The following is a 22,703-nucleotide window of genomic DNA, read 5'->3' as shown; positions in this document are numbered from 1 at the left end:
AAAAATATTTTTCCTTAAATGGCCCCCAAATAACTACTCAGTCATTCTCTAAGATGTGAGTGTTACTGTTGTTATCTATACACATTCTTTTATGAGTAGCTTCATCTAAAACCAAGGTTCAGGGCAGGCACAGTGGCTCGTGTCTGTAATCCCAACACTTGGCGAGGCTGAGGCGGGTGGATCACCTAAGGTAAGGACTTTGAGATCAGCCTGGCCAACATGGTGAAACCCTGTCTCTACTAAGAATACAAAAAAAGGCTAGGTGTGGTGGCTCACGCCTGTAATCCCAGCAATTTGGGAGGCTGAGGCAGGTGGATCATGAGGTCAGGAGTTCAAGACCAGCCTGGCCAAGATGGTGAAACTCCGTCTCCACTAAAAATACAAAAATTAGCCAGGCATGGTGGCAGGCACCTGTAATCCCAGCTACTCAGGAGGCTGAGGCAGAGAATTGCTTGAACCCGGGAGGTAGAGGTTGCAGTGAGCCGAGATCATGCCACTGCACTCCAGCCTGGGCGACAGAGCAAGACTCTGTCTTGAAAAAACAAAAACAAACAAAAAAAATTAGCTGGGCCTGGTGGTGCATGTCTGTAATCCCAGCTACTCAGGAGGCCGAGACAGGAGAATCGTTTGAACCTGAGAGACAGAGGTTGCAGTGAGCCAAGATTGCACTACTGCACTCCAGCCTGCGCGACAGAGTGAGATTCTGTCTCAAAAATAAATAAATAAACAAATAAATAAGTAAAACAAAATAAAACCAAGGTTCAATTGCCACCTGTAAATTGACTGTTTCCTAATATTTGTCTTGAGATGAGAATTTTTTCCTTGGTGTAAAAACCACATATCCAAATGGATTCCAGATATCTTACTACCAGGAAGTCCGCTGACACTGCAAACTCAAACTTGACCATGACTTTAGCTTTTTTTCTTTACACAAACTGGTATTAGATTCTCAGGCTACTCTAAATTCCCTGGTAAATATGATTCTTTCATGTCTTCATATAAACTCTCCCTTTATTTGTACCACAATTTTCCCTACCTCGCAGCTAACTCTTAATCCTTCAAAATGACTCGTGTCAATTTTCCTGGGGACCCTATTCTATTCCCTAATACTCTCTCTGTACCATGACACACAAATCTCATTACACTGTAATTGTCTGTCTACTTCCCCCTTGAGGGTAGGAACTCTGTCTTTCATCTTGGTGATTGTGCAATGTCTGTAGTTGCTTACTGTTCATTAAAAGTATAACTGACCAATTGTCTCATATTTTAGAGAAACATCTTTAATATCTTATATAAAACAAATGTCCACTAAATACTGCTTGATAGGAATAGAGAATATCCTAACAATTAAAATAATTTTTATTTGAAATAGCTTACTACATGAAGGTTTTGTTTTGTTTTGTTTTTCCCCAGAGACAGGGTCTCACTTTGTTGCCCAGGCTAGGGTGTAGTGGCTATTCACAGGCATGAGCCTAGCACATTGCAGCCTTAAACTGGCTTCAAGCAGTCCTCTTGCCTCAGCCTCTCAAGTAGCTGGAACTAAAGACATGTATCACCATGCTCAGCTTACAAGAAATTTTTTATTGATAAATATATTCTGCTTCTAAATCTGAAGTAAAATCAGAACTTATTTTTGCTATTTTTTTTTTTACACTAAGCTTTTACTTAGTTTTCTCTTGGTAGGTTTCCGAAAATTTACTTAAATTCAGAGGAACATTTTAAGTCCTTTAAACATATAAAACGTAGATCTTCAAAGATATGACCTCTTTATATGATAATGCCAATGACTAAGTACACTTAGAAGACAAGCATATGCCTTAAAAACATCAACAGCAAAATTGACATATTTTATACATCCTATGGTAAGACAAGAAAAAGTATTTCATCTTTTGTAAATAAATTTATATATAAGAAAAAACATTTACTCTTGCCTGTTTTTTATCTATAGAGTCAAATCCAGCAATTTTGTTTCCTTTTGTGTCAATCAAGGAACCCATAGGTTCACAAGTGATGACATCACATGTCTGTTTCGGCAAAGGTAGTAACTGTCGAACTTTGTCAATACTTTCTGATCGCTTGTCTCCTAGCTCTTTCTAAAGAAAAAAGAGAGAGAGAGAGAGAGAGTGAGAAGTGGGACAGAAATTACAAGGAAGGCAAAAGTTAACCAGAAGGAAGTTCCCCTATGAAACATTTCCCTTTTTATAGCTTAGCGCATGTTCTTTAACCCTGAACATGGTCTACAAGGCAGTTCCAAATAGAGTAGTAAGTGTTTCATTTCTTCAAGTAGAAAATAGACACATACAAAGGCACTGTTGTTACACAACAAACATCATAGTGCTGAAATGACAAAAATCCACGGTAGCGATCACAATCAGAAGGCAGGAGCTGCAGAACAGAACACTTTCTCATGTCCAGGGTCAGATTACAAGGTAACCGTTGATTTATTTGATTGGTAACGCATCAGATTTATTTGGTTTCTTTTTTGCACTGTTTTCTTACAATTTTTTTTTAAAGAGTCTGTTAGTGGTCAGTCAAATGAATCGATTTATAAATTTCAATGCAGATGGCAATTTTTTCAATTACACGTGCCAGTCCAAGCATAGAGTTATCCTAAATCTATCTAATGTTAGTATTCTGGTTATATATTTAACAGTGGATTTCTAAAGTTCTTTAAAAAATTAAACATGTTTTATAATATAATTGTTTTCAATAAAAAATAATCAAGGTTATGTGCATGTAACTTCTGGGTACTGGTAAGGTTAGGTGGAACAAACAGCAAATAATCACATTAAATTAAGTTGAATACAATTAATAACATTTAATGAGTAGTAAATTAAAATGCACTAGATAATAAATCCATAAACAACTGGAGCTCATAATATAGGCTGATCTCAAACTTACTTTCAGTTTCTTTACTAAATTCATGTATGCACGCTTGTTCTCTTCAGATCCCCCAGGGGATGCATTTGATAGGTCAGAGGCTAATGTTCCATTGATTAAAACACCCAGCATGTCAAGAACTGTTGTGAATAATTCACTAAGAAAGAAAATAATTATTTTCATCTTAAAGTGAAACTGAAATACACTATTTAACTGAATATTTTTATTCAAGGCACAGAATTTTTAATAGTATCCAAGTAAATAAGATGTGGCAGAAATCGTCATCAGTGTATCAAAGCTTACACCATGCATACACGTAGCAAAATAAATGTGAAATGATAAAAACATACTTGTTAGTGTGCATGTCAACAGTTCCTGAAGTAATGATCTGAAGGAGTAGGAGGGCCCAGTCTGTAGTCCACTGGGTGCTCCTCTGCACCGTGTCAAACATTCCTCCTACCTAGCAGACAAAATACAGTAAAATATTTGCATTCTGTAAAACAGAAAGTAACACCCCATTGCTTTATGTTATCAAATTTTGATTGTTTTTTATTTAAAAAAACAAGGGATGCTCTAGTTTATAGATTATCTTATCTTTTCTCTCACTTACCTACATGTTTATCACTATTTTTAGTTCTTTCAGCACAGTTCAGTCATTCAAAAATTAAATAAAATGAAAAAGGGAAGTAAGTATCTGAACGTGGGCACAAATAAACTTAGCTTTCTTCTGTTCCAAATCTTTTATGATGTCCAGTTTTATGATGCAATTATAGTTGAATTAAACCTGAATAATGCCAAAGTCATGTAATCCAATTATCTGCAACTTTGTGTTTGCTGTACAATTACTATTGAATCTAAGCCTGCTATCATAATACCATATGGAAACATCCACTATCACAGCAGTGGCGGGCAGGAGGCTTGGCCCGCACACCTACCAGTTCACTTGTTGGGACAAGGTTAGAAACAACTGCAAAAGTATCAGGCAGGCCATCTCCCAGAGGGGCCTGCACTTGGGCTTGCCTGATGGGAAAAGAAAACTCAAGGAATGCACAATATGTGAGACATTTTAAATTTCTATAAAACTTCTCTGTGGGATTTGTCTTTATAATGAATTTGATGGAAAGTTGGACAAAACTTTGAGTTAAAAGACTTTTTAAATGGTTTTAAATAAGTATAGTAGAAGCTAACACTTATCTTATAATAGTCTTCTCAGACTTATTCTTAGCACAAACTGAAGAGAAGGAGAGATTCACTGGGGTAGAGGTAGAGAAGGCAAATCAATGCTTAAAATACCTAGCACTGTCTAGATGTCTGACCAGACAGGAAGGAAAGCAGCAAGGGAAACAGAAGGCTTTAGAAACAGGGAAGTAATTACAGAGAGCAAAGAGTGGAAGTCCTCACCTTGTAATGGAGACTTTGCACTTAGGAGAAGTGGAAAGCTGGAGGTATTTTCACATGTAGATATGTTTAATGGAGGAAAAATACTAGAAATGTCACTTACCAAATTTAGGCGGAGTTGCAATGCTTCGTGCATCATCTGCCGTGCTTTTATGTCATCTTGGTATCGTTCTTCTCTCCAGTTACTTAAAATCTAAGACCCGGAAAAAGAAATCTTTTTCTCTCCATTAAAGTTTAATTTTTCTCTCATTTAAAGATAAATTGAGTTTTATACTGATAGCAAAAAACAACTTCTTATCTTTAACAAATTAACAAACAAAGCTAAATAAAATTTTAGCTTTCTTCTTCCTCCATGCAGACAGAAATCTGGCTATTTATTTGTGCATTTGCCTTTCTAGGTGGAAGAAGAAAATCTTATATAATTATATAGCCTATGATTAAGTCTGAGAAAATGCTTGAGAGGGCCATCAAATTAAGCATTACTAAAAACTTTTAAAATACATTACCTCATTGGTCTTATGAAAAAAAACACTGGAGAGACAGAATTACATTTTGCCTCAGTCCTGTGTTATATTTCTAGGGATTTGCTGAACCCTAGCAAATGTATTATTTTGATGTTTTATAGAAGAGAAGGTCTGCTATCTTATGTATGTGCCTTCCTTGATAAAGAGAATGCACGGTACTTTGAAAAATATGGCATTGTAGACATCAGCCAAGTGGCTTTATCAGTTTATAAAGTGGGCTGCTTCTTCACTTCCTCACTGACTCATACTAATGCTGGAAAAGGAAAAATTTGCTTAGGAAAGGGAGCCACAAGTGGGCAACACCCTAAAATCAGATGAGATGAGCAAAAAAAAAGTGCAATTCAAAACAAAAACAAAAAACCACCAACAAAAACCCTACCATGCTCTGAAATATGGTCATTAATCAGAGTCATCTTAAAAGAGTTCAAATGAGTCACACGCAGAAGTACTCCATCCCAACAGATGACCTGTAAGTACCCTGCATGGTGAGAGGAAAGCACTTCCCAAATCTCACCAAAAGAAATGAACCCCTCCCTAAGGCTGGCTTAAGGGGGCAAGGCAGTTAACTAAACAACAAGCTCGCATGGAGCTCAAATAATAGTAGTGGGACAAATAAAACTAAGTGTAACAAGTGGTTTGAAGCATGGCAATGGCATAGAGAATGGCTGTGGTCCTATTTTTAGAGGGTGATCAAAGGCCTCCCGAAGGAGGTAACATCTGAACAGAGAACTGAATGAAGGGAGCAGGCCATGCTAATCTCTGGAAGGGAATCTTTCCACCTAAAGGGAAGAAAAGATGCACAGGCACTGAAATGAGAATTTGCTCAGCAAGTTCAAGAACAGTAACATGGCCAGTGCAACAACAGTGGAGGAAAGAGGGCATGACTGGTAGGAGACAAGGTAGGAGAGAGAGCCAGTGTCAAATCATGTCTGGCCTTATCAGCCCGAATTTTTTATACTAGGTATACTGAGGTAATATGTGACTTACATTTAAAAAGGTTCACTATGTTGCTATATCTAGACCTCTCCTACCCAAAACGTGAGAAATGACAAGAGGATTGAATAAGATTAAGTGTCCTTGTCCATGTCCATCTAGTACCATTAGAGGGAAAGACGTGGTGTCATAGAAACACAGTGCCACAAGACGGGGTCAATTAGGCTCTGTATCAGGATAAAACACCTCATAAGACCAATCCATCCACTTTGCTTAATACCATGCTCTCCAATTTCTATTGTGAATGCTCAGTTTCCTTATAGTATATAGATGCAAGAGCCTCAAACAGTGACCAGGAGAACTGTGTTTGGTGAAAAGGCAATGTCCAAATTATTTCTAAATAAACCAATATGCCTTCTGACTTATTTCTTGTGTACTTGGTTGGCATCAATACAACTGAGTTTCTGAACCTACAGATTTCAAGCTGAAAGCGTGCCTGATAACATGGCATCCAAGCTTGAGGAGCAGGACTCACTGCCATGCCTACTGCAGCATAGATTGCTCCAGGTCCTCTCCTATGAGGCAGAGTTAGGAGACGGGCAGATACTTCAAAGTTATATGCAATATATAAAATTTTACTTTTATAGGCAGTACACATTTATTGTACATATCATTAATATAAAGTTGTTAATCTTGTGGTGTCTAGAATGCCAGGTAGAAGAATAGGGCATGGACTGTTTCTCAGCATCTACTCAAAACATTTTGTAACCTTACTAGTTGTTGTTGTTGTTTTTTGGGGGGGGGGGGGGGGACAGAGTTTCACTATTGTTTCCTAGGCTGGTGTGCAATGGCGCCATCTCAGCTCACTGCAGCCTCAGCCTACCAGGTTCAAGCAACTCCCCTGCCTCGGCCTCCCGAGTAGCTGGGATCATAGGCGCACGCCATCACGCCCGGCTAATTTTTGTATTTTTAGTAGAGACGGGGTTTCACCATGTTGGCCAGGCTGGTCTCAAACTCCTGGCCTCGGGTGATCCACCAGCCTCGGCCTCCCAAAGTGCTGGGATTACAGGCATGAGCCACCGCGCCTGGCCCTTATTAATTTAGCCTCAGTATTTGAAAGGCAAATAAATGAATGCCATTAGAAAGATATTTGCCTGTCTTAATATTATACTATACTTTACCTGGTTAACTTGATTCTGGAGAGATGTTAGGAGGCCTTCCCTTTGTTCATCTTGTCCCTTAAGGCACGTAAGTACCAGTGAGAGGAAGGGTTGTTGACTCAAAAGAGACATACTACGAAGGAAGTAATAACAACAGATCTAGTTAGAAATAATGCATTACTTCCTCTGGCAACATTAATTTCTTTGCCTCACTATTAGATAAATAAGAGAGGTGGTAAATAACCAAAGACTGCTTGAAAATTTAAATCATACCTCTACTTATAAGATTAAAAGCCACTGTAATGCTTCTAAATCACTTGGTATGCTCTAATTGCCCTCAAAGCCATTCTCAAACTAGCATCAATCCATACTGTATGTGAGCATGCCGGGCAGCGAGGGTAGAAGACAGTGAATTCATCTTCTACATCAATATGCAGAATTTTAAAATATACATCAGAAAGAATATCAATTTATACACAGGATAAAATTAAAAATTTTTAAAGTTCTCATATAAAACTCTTGTTTTAGAGTCTGGGAAAACAGGCCTATATGTCTGTTGAGCTTGTTTTGGGGTTTGATTTTGTTTTTTAGCACATTTCCCAAGACCAAAAAGCAGGGTGTTAGTAGAGCTAATTTAGCAGCAAGGGCTGAGGACTCCAAAAACAGTGTACTTGCTGGCGACCTCTAGTGCACAGCTCCAACACAGCCCACAGGCTCCAACATAGCCCACAGCATCCACTGGTAGAGGGGTGTCAAGGCATTTGGTTAAAAATTCTGTTTTAAATTGGCATTTTAACAAAATGTCTTCAATTAGAGAACAATCAACAAATCATATTGACAAACAAAGCGCCATGTTGGAAAGAAAAATTTCTTAAAATGAGACCTAGGCCAAAATATTTCAATCAGCATCATCCTCCATGGGCAGAACAAAGAGCCCCTGACGTGGGAAGAGCGATCTTTCAAATCTCTTCAATACCATCTGTCCTGCCTATGGGAAGTTAGGCAATGCACATACACTCACCTATTAGCAAATATGATTTGAAAATTAAAATTATGCCTTCTTGTTGGTTAATTAATCCTGGCCAACATGGTAAAACAACCAGGTGTAAAACAAATACAGTACATACAATACTGGGTCTCTACCAAAATGCACTGTAATTAAGAGCACGAGCTCAGAAGCCAGACCTCCTGGATTTAAACCCAGGCTTTATGTCCTTCACTGTGTGTCCTGGAGCAACTCATGTAACCTTTAAGTGCCTGTTTCAACATGATATAAAGAAGATAATGAGAGTACCTACCACATGATTGCTATGAGAATTTTAAAAGCTCATGTACATAATGAGTTTTAGAGAGGAGCTGCCATTTTGTAAGCGGTCAATAAATGGTGGCTACTATAGTATTATTCATTAGCGGACAAGAAACCCATATGCTTAAAATATTTTTTTTAATGGAAGAAATTACTAATTTTTTTCCTTTACTCCTAGGTTTCTTGGCATTTTCACATTAGGGTGAGGTTTCTTTCTTTCTCAGTAACACGGTTTTCAAATATAATTACTTGAAACCTTTTCTTGGGCATAAAACAAATTAAGAAAACATTAGTTGTGGTGGCCTAGGAGTTTTAATGTCTAGTCTAGAACAGGAGCCCTAAATGTTAAAAAATATGAGCAACTAGTTCAGACACTAACATGCCAGAATTATACATTATATTTATTTTAAACATAAATATCTAAATAATTAAAAAATAGAAATAATTAAAAATAAAATACAGGGATCAGGTAGCTATCCAGATCTGATTCAGTTGGTCTAAAGCAGGTCTCAGAAATCACTGTTTTTAACAGTTCAGCAGTGATTTGGATATAAAGGCAGAATTGAGAACTAATGTATTAAGGATTAACACATTACTAAAAAGTAACTGAAACTTTTTAGGAATAAGACAGCCTTGCCTCCTAACAGAATATTCCCAGTTCCATTTAAAAACTAAATTTCAGTGGACTGTGGGTACAATGACCACACAGGTTTACAGGAAGTGAGACTTTCTCAATTATTCTTTAAACTCTCACATAGACGCACATCTTACAGCCACACCTTTTCTGTTTCTGTCTGTCCCTTTCCTTTTTGGAAGAAGAACCCAAGTGCTGTCCCTTCTCCAGCTCTTCCCCAGCAGCTTTCAGCACTCTTCCTTGCACAGAAGTTGGCAGCCTGGCGATGAGGGGGGCCACCAACCATACACCCCTGCGTTCGGAGGAACTAAAATCAGAAACAGGTGTTACACCAGAGAAAGCATCCTTTCCCCCGCTCTCACAGTTATAACAGAAACTCCAAAGCAAAACTTTGATGTATGAGACACACAGACTGTTCTAAAATTTCCCTTTTATTTCTGTACCATCTTTCCTTTTTCCAAACACTAGACATTTGCATGAGCTTTCCACCTAAGCTTACAGAAAGCAGTAAAACATGCAGTTCTGGAAGGATATTGTAACTAAACTGATTTTAATGTTTTCCTATGACCCCCCTCTCTGATTAAAAACAATCACTTTGTCCAACAAACAATATACTTTTCTGTCACACTTACAATATGAAATATTATATGTAAGCATACTAATAGCTAATTTTTAAACTTTAAAATTCGCTAGTTATACTTTATACCAAAATGATGAAATACAAATCAATCTGCCTTTCGTCATTAAATAATTACTTTAAGATTTTATATGCCTACTGGTTCTAATTCCGCACAAAAATTACCAGGATATATTTGTGCAAAATAATAAATTAATAAAAATGGTGGAAAAAGCGTTTCCCATATAATGAATATCATGTAACACAGTAGACTAACGGACACTGAAAGCATGAACCAAACCTGAGTTCACCTGCAGTTTCAAGGTGTTTAGGCCTACTCAATCAAATATTCCAAACGCTATCATTCACCCCAGCTTTACTCATTAACTTATTAAAATAATAATAATCGCTGCTTACAAGTAACTATGTTCTTCACATTCCTGTGACTTAAAGAAAAATCACTGTACTACACAAAATTTACCATTGCTTGTGAAAAATTCATGATAGATCAATAAAACAACAGACAAAAATACCTTAGGAATGTCTTTATTCCATTCTGTCTCGTGCTACTTGTATCAGCACTTCCAATACTGTTTGGGTTGAACAGGCTCATGCCGGAATTAGAAGAATTATTAAGGTCTGCAGACTGCTGGAATACCTCTATTGTTGCCTTTGCAATATTGTCCAGTAAGTTGTTCATTTCGGCCACAGAACCAGAGCCCTAGAGTTAGATATAAGAATACTGGCACATATGTGTATTCCTTTATCCTCAAACATCAACGTGTTTTTGCTTTTTATAAAATTTCATACAGAGATAAGCTTTCAATATAAACTCACAGGGTCCTTCAAGCACTGTTTGATCATTAGCTGGAGTTCTAACCAGGATTGCCTCAGTGTCCACTGCTCAAGATTCTGGGAAAAATGGAAAGAATTAAAACACTATGGGTATCAAATGTGTTAAAATACAGTAATTCCTTACAGTACTCCTTCTCTCAAGAAAGAGCAGAATAATCATACACAATAAAATAATTTATATGAGTCAAAAGGTTCCCAATCTTGTTGCATATATATTCAGTAGCGATACAAACCAATACACAGAAATATTAAGTATTAATTAGTTAATACTGTGCCTGACTCAGCTATGCACTGAAACTAAATAAGCATTTCTCCTTTCAAAATCTATTTAACCAATGCCATTCCAAAATGATTTCAATATTTCTTTAATAATATATTTAACACAGCCCCTCTCTGAAGCATATTTCTCATGTAATACAATACTGATTTAAAATATCAATATTTGTTTGATGATCATATACAATTTGCAGCATGTACATCCATCCAAAAATAAAGTATGCCAATTCCACAGAAAATGTGTGGGGAATAAAAATCAGAATTAATTGAAATCACGAATTAGCAAGGACAAAAAAAGAGAGAAAGTAACTCTTTTTATTATTACAAAGAATTTATCAAATGACAGAAACACAATCTGTATACGACTGACCTGAAGAATACGCTTAATGTGCTGTCTTTGCAGGTTGTCCCCCTCGGTACATTCTTTAATGCCATGAGGATAACAGATAAGCTGCAGTAATTTCTGTGCTTGCATATTTGAAAGCACAGGGTCCAATATAAGTTCTTTGTCTGTACATAATCTTTCAGGTTCTTTTAAACAATGCTCTCCTACCCATTCCTAAAAATAATATGGCAATTAGATTGACAGGCACTGGCTTTCGGTATATATATGCAATATGTACTAAATCCACAGTGCATAATTGAATAGAAAACTGACAGGAATTTTCCAATTTAAAAAATTACATTAAAAAGTAGGTAGAAAAATTTTAAAAAACAAAATTTCTAGCATTTTGACTTCTAAAAAATACAAAGTAGAGCCTTGCTTAAAAACATTTTTTAATGGGAAAAAAGAAAAGACAATAAAGAGAATATTAGTATGTTTTTAACTGGAAAGTAAGGTCTTGCTCTAGGCACTATTTTGTGTCAGTTTTTCCTAACTTGCTATGTAACGATTCTATCAGATATACGTTCTTCCTAATTTTTGTGGAACACATTGTACTATCTCACTGACTAGATACAACATAGTTTAACAAATATTTAGAAAATGATCTTCCTTTTTGATACTATTATGAATAATGTTATCATTATAAATGAGTATTAGTGCACATCTCTTTTTTATACAATAATTTTCTTAGGGTAATTTCATAGAAGTGCAATTGCTGGGTCCAGTGTGAGTGGGAGGCTATAGATGCATGGGGTTAATGACCCTGTGAAGAGTTTCTACCAATTTAAACTCCTGTTGCCTTTTCTTTACCATTTTTTTCAAAGGCAAATTATTATACTAAATAAAATAAGAAATCATCAACAATAACAGAGCCTGATTTGAACCCAGATCTATTTCGGGTGAAGTCTGTTTTTTAACCACCATACCAATGGCTCAATGCTGGCTGTCCACTAAAATTACCTGGGATCTTTATAAAATTCCATGCCCAGGGCCCACATCAGACTAATTAAGTCAAACTCAGGTGGTGGCACCCAAATATCAGTAATTTTTTAGGCATCCAAATTGTTTTACATGCCCCAGGTGATTCCAATATGCACTCACAGTTGGGAACCAACACACAATTGCCTCTCAATACTTATATGACTATGTAGCTATCTTTTACCATCGTTATAACATGCCTGTAAAAATACAAAAACATGACCCAGTTGGTATGACATCTAAAGCAAAGTACAAAATAATATATAAGGTATGTCACTTTTTTTTTATAAGAGAACTTTTAAAAAAAATATATGGGAGGGAGAATAAACCAAAAAATAATAAAACTGGATCATCTGGTAAGAGGGATATGGGAGGGAGACACATCTCTGAGTATACTTTTTTGTATAGTTTCACTTTTGAAAGTAAGCTATTCTATAGACAGAGCTAGGGGCAAGAAAGGAATTTAAATAATGCAAAACCAAATGAACCTAGTTCTATTTCAGATAAAGAATATACTCATAGGGATGGGAAAAGTTCAAATAATTTTTGAACACAATATTTTAAACCCTTAGAGAAAATGGAATTGCAAACAAATCTTCAACTCCTTTTAGGTAGGTTTGTTCTTCCTAGTGGTATGTGTGTAACATTTCTTTCTTTCTTTCTTTGTTTCTTTGAGACAGAGTCTTGCTATCTTACCAGGGCTGGAGTGCAGTGGCGCAATCTCGGCTCACTGCAACCTCCGCCTCCCAGTTTCAAGCGATTCTCATGCCTCAGCCTCCCAAGTAGCTGGGATGACAGGCATGTGCCACCACACCTGGCTAATTTTTGTATTTTTAGTAGAGATGGGGTTTCATCATGTTGGCCAGGCTGGTCTCAAACTCCTGGCGTCAAGTGATCCGCCTGCCTCAGCCTCCCAAAGTGCTGGGATTACAGGCTTGAGCCACTGCGCCCTAGCCTAGTGTACATTTTTGATACTGTATTTTAATTAATCATTTTTTGACAAAGCACTGGATAGCACATTTAACATGCCCAGCCATGCGTAACATTTTAAAACTATTTCAGATGTATTATAGAATTAAACAAACAAGTAAATTGACATTTTTGGGAACCAGCATTCTTACTAGGGAAGAAGGTGATACTAATATGAATTAGGGGAAAACACAGAACAACTTTGTGGGGTTGGATTGGAATTGAAGGTATCAGTAGGACCTCATAAATATATATATCTACATATATTTATGTGTATGGATATATTTTTCTTCCTAGCTTTGTCTGCAGACAGGTCGTAGAATTAATGATACTCCATGAGCATACATAATACCCAGATGTTGGTTTCTAAGTAACATTTTCTGCTAAATAGAACGAAGGGCTCCTTGGAGGAATAGTTGATTCCAGGCCCGGGGCAGAGAAAGTACGACATGGGCCAGAAACTATGAAAATACCATCTATTTTTAAAATGTCAAATGATGTGATAGATAGGATGAACAGATTCCTGCTGGACAAATCTGGGACAGTCTGAACATGAAAATAACTAAGTACAGTATATTATAACCTATATGGATAATAAATAAACGGGATAGGAGGGCAGGCTCTTCCTTAAAATAGGACACAAACTGATATTATGAAGGGAGAGGAGAAGTTGGGGGAAAAAAAAACCACCATTTTGCAACCATCATAGTAAAGACTAGATTGGGCAAGAATGAAAATGAATGCTTATGAGGGGTGGGGGAGTTAGATGAGGAGAAGAAAATTTGCACTGTCTCAAAGTATCTCCTCAAAGATTGCTTACTGCAAGGGGAAAATTAGTAACTATACAGTAGGGAAATCTTGAAACTATACAATGGAAACATCTTAATCAAAATTAACATCACCCTTGAGGTGCAAATGGATATCACATGCCTTCAGACATGATTACCTGAAAGAACTCAAGATTACTTCTGTAGTATCTTGGCCAGGGATGCATAATCTGAAGCTAATCTACAGGAAACCTCAGACAAATCCAACAATACTGGGACAATTAACAAAATCGAACTGTGGCCTATAGATGAGAAAAAATTACTGTACCAAAAACTAAATTTTCTGATGTTTAATAGCTATATTTTGGTTATGTTATGAAATAATGCAATATTCAAAAGAATAAAATATACAATCTACTCTTAAATGAATGATTCAGAAAAAATAGGTATATGCACCCACATCTCCACATACGAATTACAAAGCACATGTAGCAAAATGTAAAAATTAGTATATCTGTGTAAAGGATGGACATGAGTTTTCTAAAAATAATTCCTGCAGCTTTTCAGCAAACTTAAAATTATTTCAAAATAAAGTGAGCAAGAAAAAAAGGCCCACCTATGCACAAGTTTCCTATAAGTGTAAGTAGCTCTCTCCAAAAGAAGAGTTACATATTCAAAGTGAAAGGCAAATTAAATTAGAATACCTGTTGACAGATAGTCCTCAGTACGTATCTAGCGTATTCTCTTAAATTGGCAGTTTCTATGGAAATGCTTTTCCCACAGGATTTTGGATTTTGTGAGGCAGTCCAGATATCATCAGCATTCCCATCACATCGCAAACCTCTCATGGTGAAGTCATCATTCTTTAAAGAGCTGACACTGTTATTGCCAATTTTGGCATCTCCTAAGTAATAGAATCACAAAAGCAAAATAACAGAAGTTCAAAATATTGCCAAATAATTGAGGAGCAAATGAGGATAGCATTCAGGGATTTAAAATATGTGAACAGTATTATTATTGAATAGCCAGTTGTTCAGGAATAGAGAGAATGGATCAAGAGAATAAATGCATGAACCCAGAGAAGTTTCTATCAGAAATGGAGAAAAAGCAAGTTCAAGACTCGGTCCTTATTTTGTTTGTATAATTATAGTTTCACCAAACTTGGAAAGGTCATTATGGATCACACTTAGTAATCACAGAACATTGGTTTCACCAATATTTCAAGCATGAATGTATTCAAATTCATTTGACTTATAGACAAGGAAAAAATGGGTTACTCACCCTTCTAGATGTCCCTTTTCCATTTCTTCTCTTACAATGACTTATTTTCTATCCATAGGTCAAGAGAAAAGTTTTGCCTTAGCCCACCTTACTATCAACTTCTTGACAAGAGAGATTTATTTCCCTGGGAATGGAAAAGGGCAATGCATACTAAGGAAGCCCTGAAAAGTAGGGCATTCATTGAATAACCCCTGTTTTTTTACCTTCCTCTCTGTAACATACAAATTAGAAAACCTTACCTGATAAATCTTTAGTATACTTAGTGAAATGAAGCTAAGGAAAGTGTTTTCTTCATAACAAAGTTCTGGGAAAGAAACTAAACAGAATGTCTGAATAGCTAGAAATAAGAAATCTCTAGCCATGAGAGACAAATAACTATCATATTTTAAAAGTGAGAGAGTAATAAAAATTCAAAATAAGGATTGCCAAATGACAGCACAGCCTTCAAACTTTTGCCTTTTACTCACAGGATCATAGGCCTTGACAAGAAAATTTCCTGGAACCAACAAATGCTTTTACAGCAGGCCTTCACTGCTTGCAGCAAGTGGGCAAAACAATGCCCAAGTTAATGGAAAAAGCCTTTTAAAACCCACAAGTCAACCAAGAAAAAGTTTTGACTTTGCTGAAAAAATGGCTTAATGAGTATTTACTAACAAAATCTTAAGCAGAGGAGAGGAATAAATAATGTATTTCAATTTATCAATATATAATCATATGTTTCCCATTAAAATACAAACACAAAGAGTACCAACTTCACTTTACCCACAGGATTTCATTTAATAGATCACTTCAGGAGCTGAAAGAAAAGACTAAATTCTACAAGTACCAAAATGTAGTATGCTTTCACTACCGTTAGGTGATGTAAACAACTACCTCTATACCTTGAGTTACATTGTAGAAATTAAAAACCAAATTTGATATAACGGTCCCATCTCCCTAACTCAAAATATATCCTGGTGGATAGGAATTGAGAGTTGGTTAGGGCATGGTAGGGTGGATAAATTAGAGCTTCTGCAAATAAGAAAAGAGAAGAAAGGAAAAGAAAAGAAAGAGAAAAAACAGTATCTGCTAGTCCCATACTAGGAGATCCTCATTTAGTTTAGATGTTAGGATAACAGAGAAGGTATGAGAGTTTGTGCCAGGCCTTCTGCAATTGCATCGACAATAGAATACATTTGAGCGCTCAGTGCCCCCCTGGCTCAAAGCTCTGCTGACATTAAACTGACCTGATCCTGACTTCTTAGACCCAGGGAATCCTCCAAATTATGTGGATGAAGAGGTGGGCAAATTTTACTTGAGATTAGACTAATCCTACAAATCATGGGGCCAGTGTCTAGAAGGTACTCATCTTGGTTTCTACCATATTTGTCACTTATAGATTCACACTTCCAACATAATTTTATTGAAAACTGATTCTTTGCTAGTTTCTCTGATGAGCACTAGAAATACCACAGGTAAAAAAGCCAGTCCCTATCTCCATGGTCCCTACATTTATTTATTAAGTAGAACCAACCAACTGACTTTCCCTTCAAATATGATCACAGTAGGGAAATTTTACTCACTGAAATGAGCATTTAATGTTGGCTATATAAATCTATAAGCTCCTACACTCAGAGGAGGCTGTGGTCCTTGACGTGGCTCTACCTTCCCTTTTTACTACAAAATTCACAGGCTCGTGTGTGTATCCTTTCTTAAGGTGAAGTTTTAATAGCTTGTTTTATGAAAATTCTGTTATCCTTCCTCATCATCACCAAATAACATTTCCCAAGCAGAGCAAGATTATAGCCCAAAACATGTTATTTAGGACTCATCTAAAGCAATTCCTATCCACTCAGTAATTTCTGTTCTAATGAAGGGGAGCTACTTCTGAACATAAGAGTCAAGACCAAAAGAAGGTACCCAAAGTTGGAATTAGACAGTCTGACTTGAAGACTTCCTAATCATTCAAAGCCTTTATGATTTACAGAATAATGTTTTAATGTATTACCCTGTAAATGAAAAGGCAGTGCTATTATTCCAGGAAAATTCTTACAAATAAGGATGTAAAGAACATCTTGGACATTATGAATTAAATGAAAAAAATTATTGTGAAACTTAAGATTGATTTATCAATAATATCAACATCATTGCAACTATTGCCTGGGTCATCAAAAAATGAAGTTAGAAGGAAATATACTCGTTCAGGGCCATGATAGGAGCAGAAATACTAAGATTAAGACTCAGATTTTCTGGTGTTCTGCTCCTGAAACATAATCTGGATAAAATGTAAACATTTAGTTAGATTACCAAGTCATCCCTGTCTCTCACAAAGTGTGATTTCTGCCATCAAAGAAGGCAAAACAACCCTGTGGGTCTGAGGACCTATTTTACATCAGAATGAGATATTATGCAACTAAAATACCATAAAAAATATTACATGTAAGTTCCCCCAGAGACACTAGATAAGGGACAGAATCTTCAGAGTCTGATGTATTTGGTCTAGGAGAAACCACTAATTTTTCCAGGAGAATAAGTGATCAAACAATATCATGTTTCCAATAATATTACTAGATTTAAACCTGAAAATAAATTATTTTGCCTTCATTTCTGGTGATTAACCAAGAAGCTTAGGGTCAGAATAATCTTACCAAGCATCATAATTGCTTTTAAGACAGCAAACACGGCTCCCACTTCAATGCTGTTGTGAGCAGCGGCTAAGAGGTGTCTATCACAAGATGATCTTATTCCAGGGAAAGGTTTGCCTACAAAAACAACAAATCTTTAATAGTCTCATCACCATCATTAGTAATGTTTTGTAATTATTTACAGGCAGTCAGCCTTTCATTGTTAGACTGTGGGTGCTTAATTGCCATTAGCTTGCTTTAATTGATGCTTCATGGATTCACTAAGAAACACGGCCAGTACTCCTCACTTATCCTTTTCTTTTTATTTATTAAAACAATGTCGTTCCTCCTCAGAGAGCTACATCAACAAGATTAGTAGGACCTTCACATATTTGTGTTGATTCTCACACAGACACATGCCTATCTATATGGAAATGATCTTTAGGAACAGACTTCACCAATGCCCCTAAAATTCTTACTTTATTCCTCTTACTTAGTACAAGAATAAATGAGGGCCGGGTGCGGTGGCTCACGCCCGTAATCCCAGCACTTTGGGAGGCCGAGGCAGGTGGATCACAAGGTCGGGAGTTCAAGACCAGCCTGGCAAACACAGCGAAATCCCCGTCTCTACTAAAAATACAAAAATTAGCCAGGCATGGTGGCGCATGCCTATAGTCCCAGCTACTTGAGAGGCTGAGGCAAGAGAATTGCCTAAGCCCGGGAGGCAGAGGTTGCAGTGAGCCGAGATCATGCCACTGTACTCCAGCCTGGGCGACAGAGTAAGACTCTGTCTTGAAAAAAATAAAATAAAATAAATCACCATTGCCCTAAGCTGCTGTGATGTGGTTCAGAACCAACAAACACAGTATGTGAGAGGACCATGCTGCCCACCAGCATGGCTTGGCCTAAGAGCAGAGGTATTTTTATTGCTTATTAACTCTTGATTCGTATTTCTCAATATATCGTGATATTACACGGATAAAAGGTGCTGATAGCCCTCTCAATGAATAGTATCATCTCACCCTTCATCATCCCCAGGGCATGCCCAAAAAATTAAGAAGGCAATTACAGAAAGGGACAGCCTATTTGGTCATTTTAGAAACTTTAGCTACCAACGAAAAGGTAATCAGATTTTTCAGCAGTCAGCTCACCCGTTGCTTGAGGTAAGAAGCAGGCCTGGGGAGCTCGGAAGAGATGAAGCAGGAGTCGGCATGTCATTCTTGCCCCAGGCTCGGCGTCCGCATCTCCACAAGCTAGGAAAGGGGGATTGGAAAAGCAAGTTTTCTAACACACTTGGGAACAAGTCCTTCAGGTTTCCTATTAAGCTAAATTTCCTGGAATAATTTAAATAAATTTTCCTTATGGTAAGAAAATAAGGCCCTGGCTGTTTTTCTGAGAAATCTTAGTGCTTCCTTAAAATAGACTGTAACATAGCAGTTTCCCACCTTTTTCATGGTGATCCATGTTAATCTGCATAAAATAAGTATTACAGTTCTACCATATCTACCTTGATACTACACCACTTCCCAATATGCATACCCTCAAATACTCCTTTCCCTGTGTTGTAATGTTAGAAACCACTCCATCAAGACAACAATCAAAGAGCAACTGATGTTCATGGATGCTGCCTTACCTGCTGCTAGAAGAGAGGGAAGTGCGACATGCTGCACGACGTCCTCCAGGGAAAAACACTGTCGTGCTATCAGAATAGCAATGAAAGTAGCTAATGAATCATGGAATGAAAGGTCACTCACCTTCAAGAAAAACATTGACAGGTTTTAATACCTAACAACCTTGTAAGTAGTATCTAAGATTAATAACTAAGAGAATGTAGGCAATACCAATAAGATCTCAAATCCCAACATGAACCAGCAGAGGGAAATGATAACATATCATGATGATTATCCTCTAGGCCTATTTCTATTTTATAAAACAATGAACGAGGTTTACTCACATTCCAATGCTGTAGGAAAATACTGAGCTTTGATTTGCATACATGCAAATGAAAAAACAAAACAACAAAAATGCAAAATCAGGAAATCACTACAAGATGTAACATCATTAAAACATTTTGGCAGACTGCAACAAGATATACCATTTAAGAGTCAGACAATTAGAAGGCAGGGAAAAACCGGGAGGCTCCCCCTAGTTGAAAAACCAGCCTCACTAAAGTTTTGGAGTTCCTTTCAGTGATTACTAAGGATTCTTTAATGATTAAACTCGTTTTAAAAACAACTCTGAAAGTTTCCAATTGACTATTAAATTTAAAAAGAAGAAAAAGAGACAGAGGGGGAAATTAATTCAGTCACAGTGAAATCTTTACCTTTCTAGATCTCATGTGACATTGGCAGAAAATAAGAAAAACAACTACAATAGCAATCTTCATACTGATTCGCACCATATGCCAAGGACTATGGTTAACTTGCAAAAATCACCGTATTTATTAGCACACCACCATAAGGTTCACTCTATTATTAATTCCAATTTTTTAGATGAGGAATTGCAGAAGGTAAAGTATAATTTAAAAAAACAACTAAGAGATTAAGAAACTATATTAAAGATAAAAATTTAAGTCTCTTCTGTCCAGAAAAGCAGGCCACATCTATGAATTTTATATACATAAATTCTTAAGTCTTCATATAATGAAGATATAGAGATAGGATTATCCAACCAGTCCTGATTAGCAGAATTCAGAAGTAAACCTTCAACTGACAGGCAAGTGTAAAAATGTATAAAGAACTATGCATAAGAGATACTAATGTACGACAAAGACTACTCCAGTAAGTGGCAACAGGAGAAGTAAAGAATCAAGACAGATTTTTAAAGAAATACACACATCATGGATGCAACATGATATCCAAGGAAGTCAGTGATATATACGAGGGGTATCTTTTCATCATCTTCCAGGCATTAATTGCCAAAAAACACCCGGACATCCTCGGAATCTAGACCTGGACATTTTTATGTAACCCAACAAAGCCTTTATTTGTATACTGCGCCTTGCACTTAAAAATATCAAAGTGGCTTTCTTCAGAATGTGAACTGCTTTAGTTAGATTATGTCCCATGCTGTGAAGAATCCAGGGCAGTTGGTAAAAAGAAAAAACAGCTCTGAAGAGACCATCCATATGGAAGAAATCTCAACTAAATGGAAATTTCAGGAAACAAAAATTCTTGGCCCCTCTGCTACAGATTAAACTATGCATTCTATTTATTTCTATTTTTTTCGTGTATTTAATTCCTGGCAATGTCATTGTGGTTTATTGCTTTTGGACAAAGAAAGAAAAAATATATTATAACATTTCAGTTGAATCAATTAAATAAAAGCCGAAAGCAAAAAGATTACTCACTAAATATTTAATTGCACAGTTCAATTTTTAAATGAAAAAGAAAACTTACATCTACAGTGCAAAGTACATCATTAAACCCCCACACGTGATTTGAAGAACAACAAAGAGCCTTCAGAACCCCCAGCCATTCTGAACTAAGAACAGTGCAGCAAGCCGTAAGCTCAGAGGAGAAATTGGCTATGTCATTAATCCTAGAAAAGAAAAAGAAGACACAGAAAGTAACTTTGTACAAAAGAGAAATACTCACACCTGTGATATACTTAATTAACATATATTTCACTAACATCAAACAAGTCATTTTCTTAGATTCACAGATAAAATACTCATTTGTCAAATAACTTAGTAGAACCTTGAGAAGAAGATAACAATGGCTTCAAATATTTTTGGCAATGCTGTTAAGCAACAAACAATAATCAGTACATATACGAATTAGAATATTTTTAGTGTCGTGAATAAATCTGAGCTACGATTTACATTTTTAAGGGCATCAAAAAATTTATAGACACTATGTAATTTAGGTGGACCCAAATACGGTTTTTTTCAAAATACAGGCATTTTTATTTATATTTTTATTATATGTTTTTGAAAATAAATCATGTAATTGTTGGCCACATTGAAAACATCTCATGCCAGAGTAATAAATAAGAAAGCACTGTCTCTCAGGTTAAGGAAATTAAAAGATAGTACAGAGGTAAATTAAGGAATAAAAGAAGATTTAGAAAAAGCAAATGATAGCCAAATGTGAGTCCAGACACTTACTAACGACATTAATTTCAAAGAAGCACCAAGGCAACAACTCTTTGGTTAATCATGAATTCCAGGGTAACCCAACTCACCTGCCAGCATCCTGATGGCCCATACATACATTCATGAGTGTATTGCAAACAAAGCTGTAGCGATTGGCTGCATTGTCACTGAGGATCTTGCCCAACATTGAGTAGTTGATGCTGCGGGCTGAGGGATTCTCAATAAAATCCATCATGAAGTCTGGATCCCATCGCAAGTTCGAATTTGCAGGCATCACATTATTATATATGGTTTGCTTTACTTTTGAACAGGCACTACTGAAGTTATAAGAAAAAAAGTTAAAACAGAAAAATAAAACTAGAATAACTAGAAAACTATTTCACTTAAGGACATATTAAATGGCAGGAACTGTAATGCATTCCTAGAGAAGATTCACATTACGAGTTCTTAATTTGAACTTCTTACTAATTGGCGCTAATCAAAGTACTTTGGAATGCAGAAATTCCTCAATAAATAATTTCTAAATAGGTGGAAGAACAAAACAGAAATGAAGTATTTGTATCTTAATTATTTCCTAAATATGGTCTACATTTTACATGCTTTAAAAATCAAAGAAATTACTATGGCTTCCAACAACTGTGTCTTAACAATTGTTGAGAAGTGTTATTATTTAAAAATAAAAAAGGATTCAATTACACATAAGAGTACTCTTAATTACATATCTTACAAAACTATTTCTCTGGTATAGTATACGCAGTAGAAGTTCGTGTGCCAAGACTATTCTGGAGACTATGGCACAGCTGTGAAAAAGAGAGGCACATTCCTTGTCTTCAATGAACTTACATTCTAGTAAGGGGATATGGATAATACACAAATTCTAGGGAAGTGAAAAAACTATTATATCATTCATAAAAACTTATCATGTTGTATTTCTCAGAGGCATTAAAAGATTTTTAAAGAGCCTGGTCTATCACATAAAAACAGTTCATGTTTCAGTGAGTTACGTCTGAATCAGATATACACTACTAGAAGTATAAAAGGA

The 22,703-nt window shown here is 36.4% G+C and overlaps 1 protein-coding gene across 9 annotated transcripts in view; it reads right to left on the bottom strand.

The window, feature by feature from the left end:
* The window catches only part of MED12L (mediator complex subunit 12L), a 343,992-nt gene that overhangs the window by 49,423 nt on the left and 271,866 nt on the right, over positions 1 to 22,703 (bottom strand). For 7 of the 9 annotated variants that reach the window (XR_010139264.1, XM_054552827.2, XM_054552829.2 and 4 more), the window contains 15 exons: positions 21,751 to 21,978; positions 20,964 to 21,105; positions 19,199 to 19,319; positions 18,717 to 18,818; positions 17,590 to 17,703; positions 14,386 to 14,585; positions 10,953 to 11,141; positions 10,289 to 10,363; positions 9,985 to 10,172; positions 8,981 to 9,142; positions 6,917 to 7,028; positions 4,382 to 4,471; positions 3,231 to 3,340; positions 2,902 to 3,037; positions 1,932 to 2,093 (listed from right to left, as the gene is read on the bottom strand). Coding sequence is in view for 8 of the 9 variants with exons in the window: in XM_054552827.2 (XP_054408802.2) it covers positions 1,932 to 2,093; positions 2,902 to 3,037; positions 3,231 to 3,340; positions 4,382 to 4,471; positions 6,917 to 7,028; positions 8,981 to 9,142; positions 9,985 to 10,172; positions 10,289 to 10,363; positions 10,953 to 11,141; positions 14,386 to 14,585; positions 17,590 to 17,703; positions 18,717 to 18,818; positions 19,199 to 19,319; positions 20,964 to 21,105; positions 21,751 to 21,978 (2,131 nt within the window). In the remaining variant the exon portion in view is untranslated. The remainder of the gene's footprint in view (positions 1 to 1,931; positions 2,094 to 2,901; positions 3,038 to 3,230; positions 3,341 to 4,381; positions 4,472 to 6,916; positions 7,029 to 8,980; positions 9,143 to 9,984; positions 10,173 to 10,288; positions 10,364 to 10,952; positions 11,142 to 14,385; positions 14,586 to 17,589; positions 17,704 to 18,716; positions 18,819 to 19,198; positions 19,320 to 20,963; positions 21,106 to 21,750; positions 21,979 to 22,703) is intronic. The other 2 variants (XM_054552828.2, XM_063722272.1) reach the window with 2 other exon arrangements.

This window comes from Pongo abelii, chromosome 2 (assembly GCF_028885655.2).
Source record: "Pongo abelii isolate AG06213 chromosome 2, NHGRI_mPonAbe1-v2.0_pri, whole genome shotgun sequence".
NCBI lineage: Eukaryota > Metazoa > Chordata > Mammalia > Primates > Hominidae > Pongo > Pongo abelii.
The sequence above is the reverse complement of the archived record's forward strand: the minus strand, read 5'-3'. Positions and strand labels throughout refer to the sequence as shown.